Source organism: Corticium candelabrum, chromosome 5 (genome assembly GCF_963422355.1).
Source record: "Corticium candelabrum chromosome 5, ooCorCand1.1, whole genome shotgun sequence".
Classification (NCBI taxonomy): Eukaryota; Metazoa; Porifera; class Homoscleromorpha; order Homosclerophorida; family Plakinidae; genus Corticium; species Corticium candelabrum.
The window spans coordinates 1790634-1809955 of record NC_085089.1 but is presented as its reverse complement, the minus strand read 5'-3'; the positions used below and the strand labels follow the sequence as shown (position 1 = coordinate 1809955).

The window sequence follows — 19322 nt, the reverse complement described above, 5'->3', positions numbered from 1 at the left end:
CTAAGCAATCGCAAGATTATTTTTGCAGTTATGTATTTTAACAACTGTTTTACTGCGCAGTTGATGAAGATTGAGACTGGATATCGCTTTTCTCCTCCTCCGGGATGTTCGCGTTCTCTTTTCGAGGACGAAAAGAGAACGTGGAATTCGACGGTTGCCTGTATTTCTAACATGTCTGTTCAGCTGCGGCCTACATTCGAGGGCGGTCTATAATCGACAGCGGCCTCTATTCGAAGAAATACGATGCATACATACATTCTTTTGTACATACGTACATACAAGAGCCCCTAAGGCCCAGGTTAGATACTGCAATGACTAAACTTGCTATACTCTAAACTTTCAACAGTCACTCTATCATGTCACTAGGTACGTCATACTTGCTGTACTTCATACTTCATACTTGCTGGACAGAACTGACACTCCGGAGAGAGAGGGAAAAAAGTATGTTAGTTCCTTGACCAAAAGGGAATTTATGTATGTGGCCCTCCCGCACTCAAACTCTGACCCGAAGGTGCCGGATGTTGCCAATCTCCAACTGCACACTCTAATCAATTAAGCCACATACATACATACATACACACATACATACATACATACATACATACATACATACATACATACATACATACATTTTTTGTTACAAGGACCCTTAGGGCCCAGGTTACTGCAGACACTACTGAGTACTTGCTACGATACTTTCTACGATACTAGTATACAATCGAAACAATCGAAACACTGTCACTGTCTGTATGTCACTTCTTCTTTGCTTCTCGGACAGAACCTGACACTCCGGAGAGAGAGAGGCAATTGTATGTTAGTTCCTTGCCCAAGGGAACTTATGTATGTGGCCCTCCCGCACTCAAACTCTGACCCAAAGGTCCATACATACATACATATACACTCATGCGTCCAATGTGCGTATCATATATACAGACTAGCCCATCATCCCGTTCTCCGTGCGGGCAAATTATTAATATTACTAATGCTTAGTAGAGTGAATTAGTCTAACGTTGTATGCTATTTTCATCCTGATTTACATACGAACATACACACAGACACACAGACAGACAGCTCTTTTTATATGTATAGATACCTATTTATTTACAGTTTAATATAACCTTATTATCATAATCACGTAACTATACGGTAACGTCAGAAGTCCACTTTTATGGAATTGAACCCCCCGCTAGCAAAGCAACTTATGGACCTGCACGGCAACACTACACATGCCCAACAGGTTCCTATATAATGCCCTTGCCTTGAAAGTGAGAGAATCAGATAAAAAATAGATCACACAATGATGTGTCTAGAAGCGATTGGCTTGGCTAGATACTGACTGAAAGCTTACGATGTAAACAGGAAGTCTATCACAGAACGACAAACAAATCAATGTTTTGAAAATGTGTTTTCATGGAAAACATTGCAACTCATGTCTAGATGTACACATTTTATACATGCACTGATTGCTTGACAGACCAAAAGTGCATGCTGTATGTGGTGCTACACTTGCCTCCTTGCCAATCACACAGACGCACACGCGCGCGCGCGCGCGCACACACACACACACACACACACACACACACACACACACACACACACACACACCGGTTTTCAAATATCCTTTTTATCGTAATTAAACTACAACCGTCACACACTACAGTACGTTGACATGGTACTTTCTTGTAGTAAGTTCCCCATGTGTGTGCAGTAAGAGCAACCCCTTAGAACTCGTTTTAGACCTCTGAGCCTCGTCGCGGGGATGACGAATGTCTCTGAAAGAAGACGCGAGTAGGTTACACATCTAGTACATGCCATAGCACAACTGGAAGGAAATACCATACGTTACATCAAATCAGTATGAGAGATCTAGTCTAGGCTTAGTTATACCTTGGTCTCGGCAGTGACCGTAACTCATACGAGAGCAAGCGTTGCTCCTGTAACGCATGGAAGCTAGACTGCATTGCAATCGATAGTCTTTCAAGTTACGGGCAAGTGTACTCAAAGCTTTTTCACATTCACTAATTTATCTCAGCTGCTGTACCGCATGCACGTGCCAACACCTTACTTTTAGCACAGAACACGTGCAGGAAACTGCATGGCTTCTGCACGGATAAAATAATAGCGCGCGCAGCATGTCCGTCAATTAGTACCTCGCGGGCTAAAAGTCCTTTCTGCAAATAAGTCTACAGTATCCACTACTAGGTATACAGGACTGTATTTTGCTGACGTGGCCAGACCGTTCTCAGTATACCAATACTCTACACTATACTCGAGTTAGGAGTCTTCTTGCGACTTCAAAGTTCTAGACGTTTGTCGCCTAAAATTCACGTCTTTGTCGCCAAAATGAAAAGTCTGTCGCCAATTTTTCTTCCACCGAATGGAAAGAACAAGATTGTGGAAAAACGATGAATGCGTCCTAGCAATGGCTGAGATACATGTAGATCTGTTAATCTTTTTCGGAAATCTATTATTTGAAAATCACGTGCATTTAGCTTGATATTGATGAACACTGACCTAAACTTGCAATGACTAGCAAACGTGGCAGTGACTTGAATGAATGGGGCGCTTTGTGTGAAATCACTGAGTCAAAGGTTAGACAACTCCAAGCACACAATTGCAATGCAATCTTAGTTGCCAAAATATTGTAAACTGAAATACAACGAAGCAGGCATGCATACATTCAGATACACTTTGCAATGATGCACACAAGCATTACAATAAATAACAACAGCTAAGCTAATCAATCACGTAATCTCCGTGTCAACAGTGTTCGTCACTCTTCCAGACATGACAATTTCAAGAAATTTTTCTAATAGGCGAGACTCTCAACCTGTACTTGAATTCGAAAGTAGGAAAATATGAATTGCTCGATGGCGTCACCTCGGTAGATTTCTAAGTAGAGTCCACGTTCAAAATGGAGTGGATCGGTATAGTTGCGATAAACGGACACTCCTCTGTCGTAAGACCCGCTGAGACTGCCCGAAGCTGGCTGTCCGGATGGCAAGCGAAAGTGCGCAGAGTGGACAGTCGCCGGGTCGGATGTAACTCGGAGACTATCACCAGGGCAAGATCTTGTCAGTGTATTTCCACTCGTTCCTTCGCATGCCAGTATAGGAGACTGAGTGTCAAAATTGCTCTTATCTACAGTTAGAAATCCTACGGCAGAAACGCCATCGGACAGCATGACCGTGGTATCCATGTCCGAGTTTGGTGAGATAGGATTTCTGTTTGAGTAGGTGACGTCGACTAGCAGAGTCTCACTGCCGCTCAGTCTGTTTGGTCGAGATAACGGAATACGAAAGAGACGAGCTCTATTATTTGCCCCATTTTGGAATACAAGTTCTCCGTGTGAATTCAGACTGTACGATTCCCCAAAATTTGCGTTGTTGATGATAGCGTCAGGATTCAGGTAGGCATCGTAGATGGTGCCTCTGCTGTGTTGTGACCGAGCTTCTTCGCCGCATACGTTGTTCCCATTCACACAAAGATTGCACAGTAAAGCAAAGACCGTCGAGGTGACAGTCAACGAGAAACAAGAGAAAGTAGCCATAGAAATGAGATGCCACCGGTCGATCGAGCTGCAGGTCAACACTAAACTAAACTTTGCTTCCAATGCGAGAGTTTATATACGCTTGTGCTGCACCAGGGACGTTCCAATTAATTATTATTAGATTCACACAAACATTCGTAACCGAGTTGTTATAACCAGGAGAATCCATTGTATGTTCTCTCCAATAAAGGTACAGCTGGGAAACACATACACGATGACTGTATATTGATAAGCATGCGGTCACCTCGTTTCTGCTAAATTCAAACCCACGCTTTTACACAACAATCGAATCCATTGTTTGCCTTTGAAGTAACAGACGCAACCGTTATCCGTGTTCACACTATAGAGTTAGAAAACCCGGGTTTTCTCTAAGTAATCATAACACCTTGCTGTGCTATCATGCGCAAGGTGTGTTCTCACATGTAGAACTTTTCCGGTTGCCTCTAATTAGCGACTCAGGAAACGCGCTAGTTACGTGGTGGTCCTACTGTTTCAGCCGCCAAGGAAGCCAATTATGCAGCGATTAGACCACAACATGCCGTGAGAAAGGAAGCGACAGATGGTTCTTTTTTCAGAGGAAGTGGCCTTCACAAGACCTCAAGGAATGTTCTCTGAGGAGGTACCGGTCATCATTCAGCGAACTACAGGTTCAAAACCCAATCCTGCCATCGCTGCAAAGGAGTATGTCACATTGCCAGAATGTGCCGCAAGAACAGGAGAGGCGAGAGCACAAAGGTAGCAGCCGCCCGTCGGCTACGCCTTCTAAGCAGAAGGGCAAACCGCTCAAGAGGAAGCGACGCTACTAAAGAAAGTTCATTCGAACAATAGGTGCAGTGTGGGAATTGTGGGTGTGGACTTTGTCAGTTTGGGCTGTCTATTGGGGAAAATAGGAAATTGAATTAGCGTAACTACTTCAATGACGTCTGCTAAACACAATGTAAACACTCATTCAAGCTTGTGATGGCATTCTAGAACGGCTGCAGAAATACTAATGACAAAAGTAGGTGCGGATGTCTTCTAAAGCTCTCAATTGAGTTCGCTTGTGACTCTGGAGACGTCATTGAGAACTAATTGGCTGTCTAATGTATTCTAAGGAATGTAATTTAGGTGATTACATCTACTCTCTAGCTAGAATAGGATGGGCCATGTCAGACTGGGGTGGAGTCTGCATATGTAATATTCCGGAAGCTGTTCGTTCCAACGTATTTTAGCATCATTCTGACTGTTAGAATGCACCGGTGTCTCCACCTCCTCGCGTGCATTCCGGAGGTATCATTTCCACATTTGTAAGTGCCTGGGATACCAAGATCTGGTAATTTTCCCGCACTGCACCTATTGTTTGCATGGACTTTAGTACGCCTTACGTGGTGGAGTAACGCGCGCGATTATGAATAGGCCACATGACCGGAACGAAGTTGCCATCGTAAGTAGCCTCGAAGTTCCAGACTGTCTCCCAAAGAAATGAGAGACGGTCTGGATCAACTCCTCGAGTTTGGAAGTAGGCGTAGTTACCTAAGTGAAACGGAAGGGTTGTAACAGTCAAAAACACCTCTTTAGATAATAGCGCTATGCCACCCGATGTGACAATAGGAGATTGATTACCACATTTTAGGGGTGTGCTCAAACAAAGTGGGTGATAATCAACTGTGATGACGGCGAATCTGCAGCGAACCGCTGTTCGGGATACATTGAGTCAATTTCGAAGGCCTTGGGCGCTGTTTCAAAGGCACGGTCCAGTGCAATTTTCCATTGCGAAAGACGCACGTGCATGCAATCAATTACGAGATGTCTATGCCACACACACTCCTTTGCCAGAAGCCGTGCATGTCATTACAGAACTCTCGACGTTCATTGGCCGCCACTTCAGTGGCGGCAGCTTGCTGATTGGCTGACTCGGATGACTTCCGAACTTTGTGGCGCGTCTCCACTAGGGCTTAAACATGTTTACAACCTGTTTAAGTCTAAACATGTTTAAGAATAATCGCGTCTCCACTAGCGTTACACCTGTTTAACTGTAAAGCTAGACAGCTTTTGCTAAACATGATAATGAGGTAGTTTAACGAAAGTGGTTTAGGTTTAACGGTCACATGATGGGAACGCACGTTCCACGACGATGGATGTTAGTTCTTTCGCGCTGTTCTTTCTCTATCTATAGCTAGAGACTATTGGAAGAAGACAGAACTAGGCAATGTAAGAGAGTGCGTAGACTGATGCAGAGGGTCAGGAGAGAACGATTTCGGCAAAGACAGAGACTCGTGTCTCTGATGCGTTTTCAGACGACCAGAAGACGATCTTCGACTGTCTGGTGCACAAGAAACGAATTCGCGCGATACAACAAAGTCCCGGATAATTCTTTTAATAGCCCAGAATAAATGGACAAGTGGAGACGCTGTCTACTAAACATGTTTACAGTCTAAACGTGTTTAACGTTAAACATGTTTAAAGAGCAACAAGTGGAGACACAGCCGCGGTTTGATCAGAAGTTGATCCAGACCGTTCTCATTTCTTTTGGGAGACGGTCTGGAACTTGGAGGCTACACCGTAAGCGGCGAAGATTGGGCTATTGCAGTTACTTCCCAGACAGGGGTATGGATGACATTTTCCGAGGGGGAGGAGAGGGGGCAAGTGCAGCAGATCTCTTTCCAAGGACGAGAGGAGGTGCGATTGCAGCGTACCCTTTCCTGAAGGGGGAGGGAGTTACGAGTGCAGTGTACCCTTTTCCAAATGGGAGGGAGTTACGAGTGCAGCGTGCCCTTTTCCAAGGGGGAGAGAGTTGCATAGCTTTTTCCAAGGGGAGCTATAGCTAGGGAAGATGCAGTGCAACATACCTTTTGCAAGCGGATGTTGATGTATATGGCACCGCAGCATATCTCTTCCAAAAGGAAGGTAAGGATAGCGCGATAATTAATTTGAGGGAAGAAGATGGATTGAGGAAGATGGAGATGCATTGAGTAACAATTTATTAAAATGAGACAAATTATTTGTGTTCTGTCTTCTTCATATACTCCCGTATACTAGTTATTTTTCTTTTTCCTTTTTTGCATTTCTTCTTTTTTACACCAGGTATTGTGTGTGACATAGCAATAATAATAGTAATTATAGTTCAGCCTTGTGAAAATGTGTCTGGCAACTTTGAAACTTTGATGTTTACAATCCTAGTACCAAATATATTACACACGCGCTCGCACGCGCGCACACACACACACACACACACACACACACACACACACACACACACACACACACACACACAGCAAGCGCCATTACACAGCTCTCTCTCAACGGCCAATAGTTTGATTGATTACACACGTCCAGTCTCCACAGATCGTTGAGAGCGGAGAGTGTCGTCGTTTGTCCATCAAACATATGGAACGACCCGTTCTCTATCTCGGCCATCGTGCTGTGATCACGCGAAATAAACACGTCTCTAGTGTGTACGGTTGGCAGACACGGCGTCTACCTCCTGATCGTGCCATTGAGTATCCATAGAACGTGACCGTCGACGCCGACGTAATGTGTTAGTGCTACGAGGATCGACCCAGAGCTGTAAAGAACAACCAGATCTCTATTCATGGTCGTCGACGTCGCAGTACTACACAAACGCGGAGCAAATCCGCTTGAGATTGAAATCGAGCCTTCCCAGCACATGATATCGCCACAGGGAAGATGGCGGGTCTTCAACACTTGCTGACGTATCTTCTCCTTGCAAGGCGAGGTTCATCAGTGTTCTGCAGGATCCTTTTCTTCTCAACAGTCAGCCAAAACATGTCAAAGTTTTCATCATTTCGCAAACTTTCAAGGGTTTTCACTGTCAGCATTGCTAGTTCATGGCCTTCGACACTAGAAAGCTTGGGTTGTTGCAACGTTTGAATAAGCCTGTCGGTGTGCCGTAAGATCATTTCAGATAGAATGAGACAGAAAAAGAACCTAAACAACTGCATCTGACTAGCTACTCCCTGAATCCTAGCTTTTATCTCGGTGTCTGATGTTTTATGCAATGATGTTACCCAAAGTACCTGGATCTTGTCATAGTTTGCAAGTATGCTGGCAAGAGATTCTGCACGAACAGTCCACCTTGTTGGGCAGAGGGTTTGAACGGCAGGAGCATCACTACCAATCTCTTCTTTCACCTCACGGAGCACGGCCTCTCTGTTTGGGGAGAACTTGATCAGCTTCACAAGTTCAAGACAAGTGTCTAGACAGTCCTTCATAGCGAGACACTGCTTGACTGTATCACTAACAGCAAGGTTCAGCGCATGCCCATGACAGTGTTTGAATACAGCTCTAGGCTTCACTTGCTCAATTTTTGCAGCTACACCAGCCTTCACTCCAGCCATGGTGCTGCATACATCATAGCATTGACCACGGAGCTTCGCCAGAGGAATCTGGAACCGCAGAAAAGCATCCTTCATGGCCTCGACAATGCTCTGTGCATCAATCGCAGACAGACAGTACAATTCCAGGAACTCTTTAGACACTACAAAATCCTCATTGATCCATCTCACAACAATGGTCAGCTGCTCCTTATTTGCCTTGTCGGTGGCCTCATCGACCGTTACAGCAATGAATGGCGAGCTGTGGATGTTTGCTGTGAACATCGCTGTGTGGTACAGCCGACATTGCACTTGGAGCTTACAAGCTTCAACAGTGCTTTCGGGGCAGAAATCTGTGTCATCCAGCGGACACGTATGCGAGAACCGTTTTCATCAGTTTCAACAATCCATTCGTGACTAGGCAGATTCTGCATAGAACAGAAAGCATTTTTCCATACAAAACTTTGATTGTTAACCCATCGTACTGCCGAAAAGCATCTTGAGTCGTTGGCATCTGCTGCGCTTTCGAGCACTTCATGCGAAATAACTCGTACCGAACCTCGTTGACACTGGTATACAAGTTGGCAAACCGTGAAGATGGGATACAAACTTCTCACATTCAATAAACAACTATTCAGTCGGAGCCAAGCTGCATCGTAGTGTGGTTATTGCAGGGCGTAAACAGTCGTTTTGAGAAGCTAATCTTTGTTCTTCAAAGATTCTAGACATTTGTCGCCTAAAATTCACGTCTTTGTCGCCAAAATGAAAAGTCTGTCGCCAATTTTTCTTTCACCGAATGGAAAGAACAAAATTGTGGAAAAACGATGAATGCGACGTAGCAATGGCTGAGATACATGTAGATCTGTTAATCTTTTCCGGAAATCTATTATTTGAAATCACGTGCATTTAGCTTGATATTGATGAACACTGACCTAAACTTGCAATGACCAGCAAACGTGGGAGTGACTTGAATGAATGGGGCGCTTTGTGTGAAATCACTGATTCAAAAGTTAGACAATTCCAAGTACGCAATTGCAATGCAATCTTAGTTGCCAAAATATTGTAAACTGAAATACAACGAAGCAGGCATGCATACACTCGCATACGCTTTGCAATGATGCACACAAGCATTACAATAAATAACAACAGCTAAGCTAATCAATCACGTAATCTCCGTGTCAACAGTGTTCGTCACTCTTCCAGACATGACAATTTCAAGAAATTTTTCTAATAGGCGAGACTCTCAACCTGTACTTGAATTCGAAAGTAGGAAAATATGAATTGCTCGACGGCGTCACCTCGGTAGATTTCTAAGTAGAGTCCACGTTCAAAATGGAGTGGATCGGTATAGTTGCGATAAACGGACACTCCTCTGTCGTAAGACCCGCTGAGGCTGCCCGAAACTGGCTCTCCGGATGGCAAACGAAAGTGCGCAGAGTGGACAGTCGCCGGGTCGGATGTAACTCGGAGACTTTCACTACGGCAAGATCTTGATAGTGTCTTTCCACTCGTTCCTTCGCATGACAGTATAGGAGACATAGTGTCAAAATTGCTCTTATCTACAGTTAGAAATCCTACGGCAGAAACGCCATCGGACAGCATGACCGTGGTATCCATGTCCGAGTTTGGTGAGATAGGATTTCTGTTTGAGTAGGTGACGTCGACTAGCAGAGTCTCACTGCCGCTCAGTCTGTTTGGTCGAGATAACGGAATGCGAAAGAGACGAGCTTGAAGACTTACCCCACTTTGGAATACAAGTTCTCCATGTGAATTCAGAGTGTACGATTCACCAAAATTTGCGTTGTTGATGATAGCGTTAGGATTCAGGTAGGCATCGTAGATGGTGCCTCTGCTGTGTTGTGACCGAGCTTCTTTGCCGCATACGTTGTTCCCATTCACACAAAGATTGCACAGTAAAGCAAAGACCGTCGAGGTGACAGTCAACGAGAAACAAGAGAAAGTTTCCATAGAAATGAGATGCCACCGGTCGATCGAGTTGCAAGTCAACACTAAACTAAACTTTGCTTCCAATGCGAGAATATATATGCGCTTGTGCTGCATCAGAGACGTACCGATTAATTATAATTCTATTCACACAAAATTTCGTAAACAAGTTGATCTAACAGCTGCTGCGGTTTGCGAAACAGTAGAATCCATTGTATGTTCTCTCGAATAGAACGAAACAGCTGGAAAACACCTACACAATGACTGTATATTGATAAGCATGGCGCGGTCACCTCGTTTCCGTTAGATTCAAACCCTCGCTTTTACAAACAATCGAATCCATTGTTTGCCTCTGAAGGAACAGACGCAACCGTTAGAGTGACGCACACAAAGTCAAGAACACTCGTCATGTCGTCACCAGATGCCCTCATTTCCATTGGCAACCCACGCAGATCACAAGACAAGTAATGTTAGTGTGTGGTTTCAAAATTGAGATTAGGCATGTGATATAGTATACTAATTAGATTGGCTACGTATATGTTGTGAGACAATGACCGTGTTCACACTAGGACTAAAAAACTCGGTTTTGCGCTAATTAGCAACCGACCTCATGACGTCTAGGACCGACCTCAGTAAATAGAAGCATATACTAACGGCGTAATTTTGACACTGATGACATGCTATAGTTCACACAGCTATTATGACTAATTAGCTAAAGGCAACTGGACAAGCTCAACATGTGAGAACACACCTTGCGCATGATAGCACAGCAGTCGATGAGGTCGGTCCTAGACGTCGTGTGAGGTCGGTCCTAGACGTCGTGTGAGGTCGGTGCTACACGTACTTAATGAGTACACTCAATGAGGTCATGACCGACCTCACGACGTCTAGGACCGACCTCATGACGTCTAGGACCTACCTCATTGACTTAGCGATCGACCTCATGACGTCTAGGACCGACCTCAGTAAATAGAAGGCGTAATTTTGACACTGATTACACGCCATAGTCTTCTAGGGCGCTGGGTTTCGTGTTGTCTTCGTCGACGCATGCAACCTTAATTAGTAGAGTGGCATGTTGGCATTTAAATTGTTTGCTGATGTCTCTACATGTTCAGCGCTGGTTTTCGTGTGGTTTTGGCAGTCATCTGTTGATGCCGTCTAGACGGGCTGAGTGGGAAACGCGGATCCACGGATCCACGGATCCACGCGATTCCACGTTCAATATAAATTTGGGCATTTAGCTGCTTCATTTTTCTATCAGCACTCCAACTCACAAACCGGTGTTCCGAAGGGTGTAAGGTCTCTGACGCGTGACCTTTAATTAACCAGGCTCACCAGCTTTCAGCGTTCCCGGATACTTAATAATACTCAGTCTGGCGATGGGTGACGGGAAGTCTTAGACTCTAGCTATGGTAGCCGTCTGTCAAGTTTTTATGTGTCTTACAACTATGGAAACGCCCTACCATGTGCCTAGCTAGAGGTATTACACCATAGTTGGCCCTAGCAAGTCTATCTACACACGACGTTCCCTTTCACAGCTTTCTCTGTTTGCCGCTGCGACAGGGTGAGGGTGCAGTACAGGCGCTAGATGGCTAGAGAACGTGAGAAACTCGATCTGCAAGCAGAAACGTCGTCAGAAGCTCTCTAGACGCATGCGCAATTTTGTTACTTGTATCTGTGTTACTACGCGTACCACGTACGTGTACTTGCATTTGAACTAAATTTTTTACAACTACATTATAACTAGTAAATGCTCGGTTAGCATTGTGTTTGGCGAGCGATGGTGTTCTGTCTTTACCAATTCGCGTAACAATGGTTGCGTTACTTAGCAATAGTTTTTGTCAAACAAACGCTGGAACTCAGGAAACAGACTTTCAGTTGCTCTTCTAAAGTATTTTGCGTTCAATTAACCGATTCAAGCGTTCAATTATCCGTTGCTTACGGCTGTTGTGCAACTAAATAACTTACATAGTCTGCGGTTGGGCAGCTGCTCAAATATCATCATTCATCAGCTGTATAGACGCAATAATTTGTAATTAATCTTGACTTTAGCGTGAATTTGAGCGTGTATTGTAGGATAATTTCTTTTGCACTAATCTTGGTGTCCCACGTTTCCACAGAGATCTTAGCTAAGCTGTTGTGAGCGAACTAAATCTACATATCTAGGAAGCCTACAACAACGCCTTGCTCCGTCAATCGTGGTGTAATCCGCATACTTTGTAAACCGCGCGTCTTGCGTGATACCATGCATGCAACAGTCCCCATCATGTGTCGCAGCGGGTATTTAGCTAATCAAGAGCTCGAATTTCACTACTTCACGTTCCCACCTTTCTTGAATCAATCATTTATTGCTCAGCTGAAACGTGTGTGAGCATCATAGAAAGACGTCATGAAAGAAATGTGCGACTAAAATAATTATTTTTATATTTGTTACTTCTAATTAGGACAGAACATCGGATAATTGCTTGCCTGAGTCGGACAGTTGAATGCCCGAATCGGATAACTGAACGCCCAATTCGGATAACTGATTGCCTGAATCGGATAATTGAACGTCGAGTTCGGATAATAGAACGCAAAATACTATAGTTGTCTTCAATTCTTCGTTCACGCTTCAATCGTCTCACTCGTTTACTGAGATAGTCGCGTAACAATGGTCGCGTAGTCACGTGATAAATGGTTGCGTAGCAATAATTTCTGTGAATGTAACGCGCGGAAACTCAAAAAACAGACTTTTCCCTTCTTTTAGCTTTTTTTTTCCATTCCGTTTGTCACTCATCAGTCTTCTTTGCTCTTTAGTCGCGTAAGGGAGCAAAATCGAGAGTCGTTTCACTCTTATCGCCACGAAATTACAATTAAGTCGACCCCTCGAAAAGGGTCCCTTGCTTCAATTTTAGAGCATATGTTACGGAGTCAAAATTGCATTCATCTGGCATCGTCGTTTTGTCGATCCGCCTTTCCGTTTTGCCGTAAATCCATATGACAAGTGCTGACGTACGCATATAAATATATAAATATATAAATATATAAATATATAAATATATAAATATATAAATATATAAATATATAAATATATAAATATACTAGTAAATGCTCGGTTAGCATTGTGTTTGGCGAGCGATGGTGTTCTGTCTTTACCTATTCCCGTAACAATGGTTGCGTTACGTAGCAATAGTTTCTGTCAAACAAACGCGTTGACTCAGGAAACAGACTTTCAGTTGCTCTTCTACAGTATTTTGCGTTCAATTATCCGAATCCGGTGTTCATATATCCAAATCCGGTGTTCAGTTATCCTATTCAGGCGTTCAATTATCCTATTCAGGCGTTCAATTATCCGTTGCTTACGGCTGTTGTGCAATATCATGGAAAACTGAATAAATTACATAGTCTGCGGTTGGGCAGCTGCTTAGACATCATCATTCATCAGCTGTCTAGTCTCAATAATTTTGTAATTAATCTTGACTTTAGTGTAAATATTTAGTAAGTGTGGTATGATAATTTCTTTTGCACTAATCTTGGTGTCCCACGTTTTCACGGATGTCTAACTAAGCTGTTGTGAGTGAACTAAATCTACATATCTAGGAAGCCTACAACAACGCCTTGATCCGTCAATCGTGCTGTAATCCGCACTTTGTAAACAGCTCGTCCTGCGTGATACCATGCAACAGTCTATCATGCGTTGTAGCAGGTTCCTAGCTAATCAAGAGCTCGAATTTTACTGCTTCGCCTTCTCACCTTTCTTGAATCAATCATTTATTGTTCAGCTGAAACGTGAGGGAGCATCATAGAAAGACGTCATGAAAGAAATGTGCGCGGTTTTGACTTGACGTATCAGACTGAAAGAATTATTTCTATAAATTTAGTACTTCTAAGACAGAACATCGGATAATTGAATACCTGAGTAGGATAATTGAATGCCTGAATGGGATAACTGAACGCCCAATTCGGATAACTGATTGCCCGAATCGGATAATTGAACGCAAAATACTCCAGTAGTCTTCAATTTTTCGTTCACGCTTCAATTGTCTCACTCGTTTATTAGCTGAGATAGGCGCGTAACAACGGTCGCGTAGTCACGTGACAATGGTTACGTCACAATAATTTCTATCAAAGTAACGCGCGAAAACTCAAAAAACAGACTTTTCTCTTCTTTTAGCTTTTCCTTTCCATCCCGTTTGTCACGTATCAGTCTCCTTTGCTCTTTAGTCGCGTAAGGGTGTAAAATCGAGAGTCACTTTACTCTCCTCGCCAAGAAATTACAATTAAGTCGACCCCTCGAAAAGGGCCCCTACTTCAGTTTTCGCGCATATGTTACGGAGTCAAAATTGCATTCATCTGGCATCGTCGTTTTGTTGATCCGTCTTTCCGTTTTGCCGTAAATCCATATAACAAGTGCTGACGTACGCATATAAATATATAAATATATAAATATATAAATATATAAATATATAAATATATAAATATATAAATATATAAATAAAATATATCTCGAGCTCAATTCACATGACAAGAGAGAGGCTCGCTTCGCTCGCCAATAAATATATAAATATATAAACTAGTAAATGCTCGGTTAGCATTGTGTTTGGCGAGCGATGGTGTTCTGTCTTTACCAATTCGCGTAACAATGGTTGCGTTACTTAGCAATAGTTTTTGTCAAACAAACGCGGGAAATCAGGAAAGACTTTCAGTTGCACTTCTAAAGTATTTTGCGTTCAATTAACCGATTCAAGCGTTCAATTATCCGTTGCTTACGGCTGTTGTGCAACTAAATAACTTACATAGTCTGCGGTTGGGCAGCTACTCAAATATCATCATTCATCAGCTGTATAGACGCAATAATTTGTAATTAATCTTGACTTTAGCGTGAATTTGAGCGTGTATTGTAGGATAATTTCTTTTGCACTAATCTTGGTGTCCCACGTTTCCACAAAGGTCTTAGCTAAGCTGTTGTGAGCGAACTAAATCTACATATCCAGGAAGCCTACAACAACGCCTTGCTCCGTCAATCGTGGTGTAATCCGCATACTTTGTAAACCGCGCGTCTTGCGTGATACCATGCATGAAACAGTCCCCATCATGTGTCGCAGCGGGTATTTAGCTAATCAAGAGCTCGAATTTCACTACTTCACGTTCCCACCTTTCTTGAATCAATCATTTATTGTTTAGCTGAAACGTGTGTGAGCATCATAGAAAGACGTCATGAAAGAAATGTGCGACTAAAATAATTATTTCTATATTTGTTCCTTCTAATTAGGACAGAACATCGGATAATTGCTTGCCTGAGTCGGACAATTGAATGCCGAATCGGATAACTGAACGCCCAATTCGGATAACTGATTGCCTGAATCGGATAATTGAACGCCGAGTTCGGATAATTGAACGCAAAATACTATAGTTGTCTTCAATTCTTCGTTCACGCTTCAATCGTCTCACTCGTTTACTGAGATAGTCGCGTAACAATGGTCGCGTAGTCACGTGATAATGGTTGCGTAGCTATAATTTCTGTGAAAGTAATGCGCGGAAACTCAAAAATCAGACTTTTCCCTTCTTTTAGCTTTTTTCTTTCCATTCCGTTTGTCACGCATCAGTCTCCTTTGCTCTTTAGTCGCGTAAGGGAGCAAAATCGAGAGTCGTTTCACTCTTATCGCCACGAAATTACAATGGAGTCGACCCCTCGAAAGGGGACACGTTATTCAATTTTTAGCGCATATGTTACGGAGTCAAAATTGCATTCATCTGGCATCGTCGTTTTGTCGATCCGTCTTTCCGTTTTGCCGTAAATCTATATGGCAAGTGCTGACGTACGCATATAAATATATAAATATATAAATATATAAATATATAAATAAAATATATCTCGAGCTCAATTGACATGACAAGAGAGAGGCTCGCTTCGCTCGCCAACTATTTTATAAATGATTGCGTTTTTCGAGCAGCAAAGCAACATGCAATTAATTAGACCATTGCTATGTTTAGTATGACAGGAAGATATCGACTTCTGTGACATCATATACTCACAGATCAACGCGTCCCGAATGTTAATCAATTTTCAATTGTCAATTGAAAACAAAATTGTTCCTGACAATTTATATTCAATATTTAATGTTCAAATTTTCATTTTACTTGAGAAACACCACAGACAGTCGAAGAAACCTGAAGAGCGCGAAATGTTGAAAGAGCAGGGCGAAGGTGCGGCAAACATCAACCTCTTGAGCGACCATGTTGTCCAACAGAGAAATGAGGAGAAGAAGAAAGACGAGATGACACAAGAAGCATGAATAAGACAACGGGAACACCACAGACAGCCGAAGAAACCTGAAGAGCGCGAAATGCTGAAAGAGCAGGGTGTAGGTGCGGCAAACATCAGACTCTTGACCGACCATGTTGTCCAGCAGAGAAGTGACAAGAAGAAGGAAGACGAGATGACACAAGAAGAATGAATGAGACAACGAGAACACCACAGACAGCTGAAGAAACCCGAAGAGCGCGAAATGCTCAAAGAGCAGAGAGAAGGTGCGGCAAACAACAGACTCCCGACCGACCATGTTGTCCAGCGGAGAAATGACGAGAAGAAGGAAGACGAGAAGACCGGTACACTCCAACGCAGACAGAAAGAACGCAAAGAGACGAACAAACAAATCACAGGAACTCCACACAGCAACAAGAACAGCAACATACGAATAGTGTTCATTCCCCAATGGGATCTCTTTACGTGGATGAGGACTGGCGCAAGCAGCCAGAGTGGCAAAAGCCGCAATGGCGCAACCTGGAGAGATGACGACCGCTGTTTCTCTTGTTCACTCAGCGAAAGACGAAGACAACAACACACGTGGAGGCGCTCACCATATATATATATATGTGTGTGTGTGTGTGTGTGTGTGTGTGTGTGTGTGTGTGTGTGTGTGTGTGTGTGTGTGTGTGTGTGTGTGTGTGTGTGTGTGTGTGTGTGTATGTATATAGATATGTATGTATGTATGTATGTGGCTCAATTGGTTAGAGTGTGCAGTTGGAGATTGGCAACATCCGGGACCTTAGGGTTAGAGTTTGACTGCGGGAGGGCCACATACATAAATTCCCTTGGGCAAGGAACTAACATACAATTGACTCTCTCTGTAGAGTGTCAGGTTCTGTCTACAGCAAGTACAGCAAGTGTGAAGTATATCATAGTGACTTCTGATACAGTAGTGTTAGATTGCAGAATAGTGATTACAGTATCGAACCTGGGCCTTAGGGGCTCTTGTATGTACGTATGTACAAAAAAATGTATGTGGCTCGATTGGCTAGAGTGTGCAGTTGGAGATTGGCAACATCCGGGACTTTCGGGTCAGAGTTTGAGTGCGGGAGGGCCACATGCATAAATTCGCTTGGGCAAAGAACTAACATACAATTGCCTCACTCTCCGGAGTGTCAGTTCTGGCCAAGAAGAAGAAGAAGCAACATATAGACAGTGACTGCTGATAGCATTGTAGCATATCATAGCATTGTAGCATTGTAGCATTGTAGCATCGTAGCATAGTCATTGCAGTATCGAACCTGAGCCTTAGGGGCTCTTGTTTGTACGTAGGTACAAAAAAATGTATCATTGGCCAAGGAACTAACATACAATTGCCTCTCTCTCCGGAGTGTCAGTTCTGTCCAAGCAGCAAGTTGGAAGCATATGGTGACCTAGAGTAACTGCGAATAGATTTAGATTGTAAAGTTTAGTAGTAATGCTTAGTGACTGCAGTATCTGGGCCTTATGGGCTCTTATAACAAAAAATGTATGTATCCTCATCAACAAGTAGAGGCTATGTTTAGAGAGATAGGGAATATAATAGTATATGTGTACCATGTGTACTTTCTCCTGGTCACTACGCAGACCCTCAGCATACTCCCTATCTTGTTCTTCTCGAATTCTCCTGAACTGCAAAGAGGTCAGAATTGAAGCAACAAATGACAACTAGTGTTTGCTGATTTACGTACCTCTTCCAGGCCTGCTTCTTATTCAGCCTCCATCTGGATTTATGCAATAAGACTGTCAGATATTTATCTTAGTAAATATTATTGAATTTCTCTACCTTATAAGCAAACATCTTCTTTATCCAACTCTTCCGCATACCCAGTGTCTGACGTAGTTTTACATATCAGACTGTCAAACAAAATTAGTAATTAGCCACGTAGAGAATCTTTACTACTTTACCTTCTGTGGCCCTTCGTTTCTGCCATTGTCAAAATCAGTTGTGAGGTCAATTGACTCAATCTACAAGGTAGCGTGAGAAAAAGTTAACACAAAGTCAGCATATAATGTGCTAGTGTGTAATTTGCCTACAATATAGAATGTACATGGGTAGACTGAATTCACAGTATAACTCTATCATCTTTTTACCTGATCCCTAGCCTTGCAGCCCGTAAATCCTGCAACAGAAGGTAACTCTTCTTCTGAGTCAGCTTGGTCCAAACGAGCACACTTTGCCAAAGTCTGAGTGGGTATAATCTTAGGGGATCTAAAAAGAGACGATTGACACAATAATAGTCTGTTAAATTAATTTGTTATTCATGGCAAGTTGTATTAGTGACACATGTCTAATCGTTTCAGTTGTATATTGCCACTCGGTTGTTACAAATCACAAGGAGATGAGGCATTAGGACTTTGAGTGTCTTGATCCAAAGTGCTGGTGCTTTTCTCTGATCTAGACGCAGTCATGCATGGAGTATAACATTCAAACACTATAGTCCGTCTTTATTCACAGCAACCTTTTTGTTGACTGCTGTCTTACCGTCTGCGTTTTCCTTTCCTCTTGCAAGTTGTTATGTGTTTTCTCAATTGAGAAAGGGGAGGAGTGACTTGCAGTTTTGGCAAACTTCAGATCACTGACACTCTAACAATTTGATCAATCATTAACCAAACCTATACATATTCATGCTTGATGCATGCAGATAGTCTTACTCTCCGTATAGAGTACTTTTTCATGTCCTCTTTTGTAATGTCTCTTTGCAGTGGCCGTATATACAACTTTGCTTGGTTCACAACGTCCTTAAGAAAAGGCACCGTTATCCCACTATCAGGCCCTTCTATTTCAACCATATGGTGGGAGTTTTCAGTAAGACGCAAGAGCGTATACCCCTCAAGCTTCGAGCACTGGGAAATTTTCCAGTAAGACACGGTCAATGTGCTCCGCGTCGCCGTCTTCATCGAATAGCACTTCTCCCAAACCCAATCCCATCTTTGTTAGTTCAATCTGCTCTTCGGATGAAGGTTTCAGCGACAGCCCTTTATCGCAAAAGCAAATGCAATCCTTCTTCCACGTGCTGATGCTGCACCTTAGTAACGTCGGGCACCACGAACTTTCTTGCTCCTCTTGCCTTTACCCTTTGCCGGACGGTAGCCAAAAGACGTCGGTGTTCTTCCATGCTAGCGGTTGCATCTTGACTAATTGCTTCTTCGCGTGTAGGTGTTTCAGCGCTTCTTCTCGATCCGAAGGTAGCAAAACTTTGACGCCTGACGGATCCACGTCCAGTATATATTTGGGCATGGGTCA

At 43.1% G+C, this 19322-nt stretch overlaps 3 protein-coding genes across 3 annotated transcripts; all 3 read right to left on the bottom strand.

Annotated features, from left to right (window-relative positions):
* Positions 1 to 2695: 2695 nt before the first annotated feature.
* On the bottom strand, positions 2696 to 3597 carry LOC134180334 (uncharacterized). Its single transcript, XM_062647468.1, has one exon. It carries the CDS (start codon positions 3548 to 3550, stop codon positions 2810 to 2812), a length of 741 nt encoding a protein of 246 aa, XP_062503452.1. The 5' UTR covers positions 3551 to 3597; the 3' UTR covers positions 2696 to 2809.
* A 3630-nt stretch (positions 3598 to 7227) lies between these two features.
* Positions 7228 to 8565, bottom strand: LOC134179266 (zinc finger MYM-type protein 1-like). The gene has a single exon (XM_062646124.1). It carries the CDS (start codon positions 8146 to 8148, stop codon positions 7228 to 7230), a length of 921 nt encoding a protein of 306 aa, XP_062502108.1. The 5' UTR covers positions 8149 to 8565.
* Positions 8566 to 8873: 308 nt separating this feature from the next.
* LOC134180181 (uncharacterized) lies at positions 8874 to 10050 on the bottom strand. The gene has a single exon (XM_062647275.1). It carries the CDS (start codon positions 9922 to 9924, stop codon positions 9091 to 9093), a length of 834 nt encoding a protein of 277 aa, XP_062503259.1. The 5' UTR covers positions 9925 to 10050; the 3' UTR covers positions 8874 to 9090.
* Positions 10051 to 19322: the final 9272 nt, after the last annotated feature.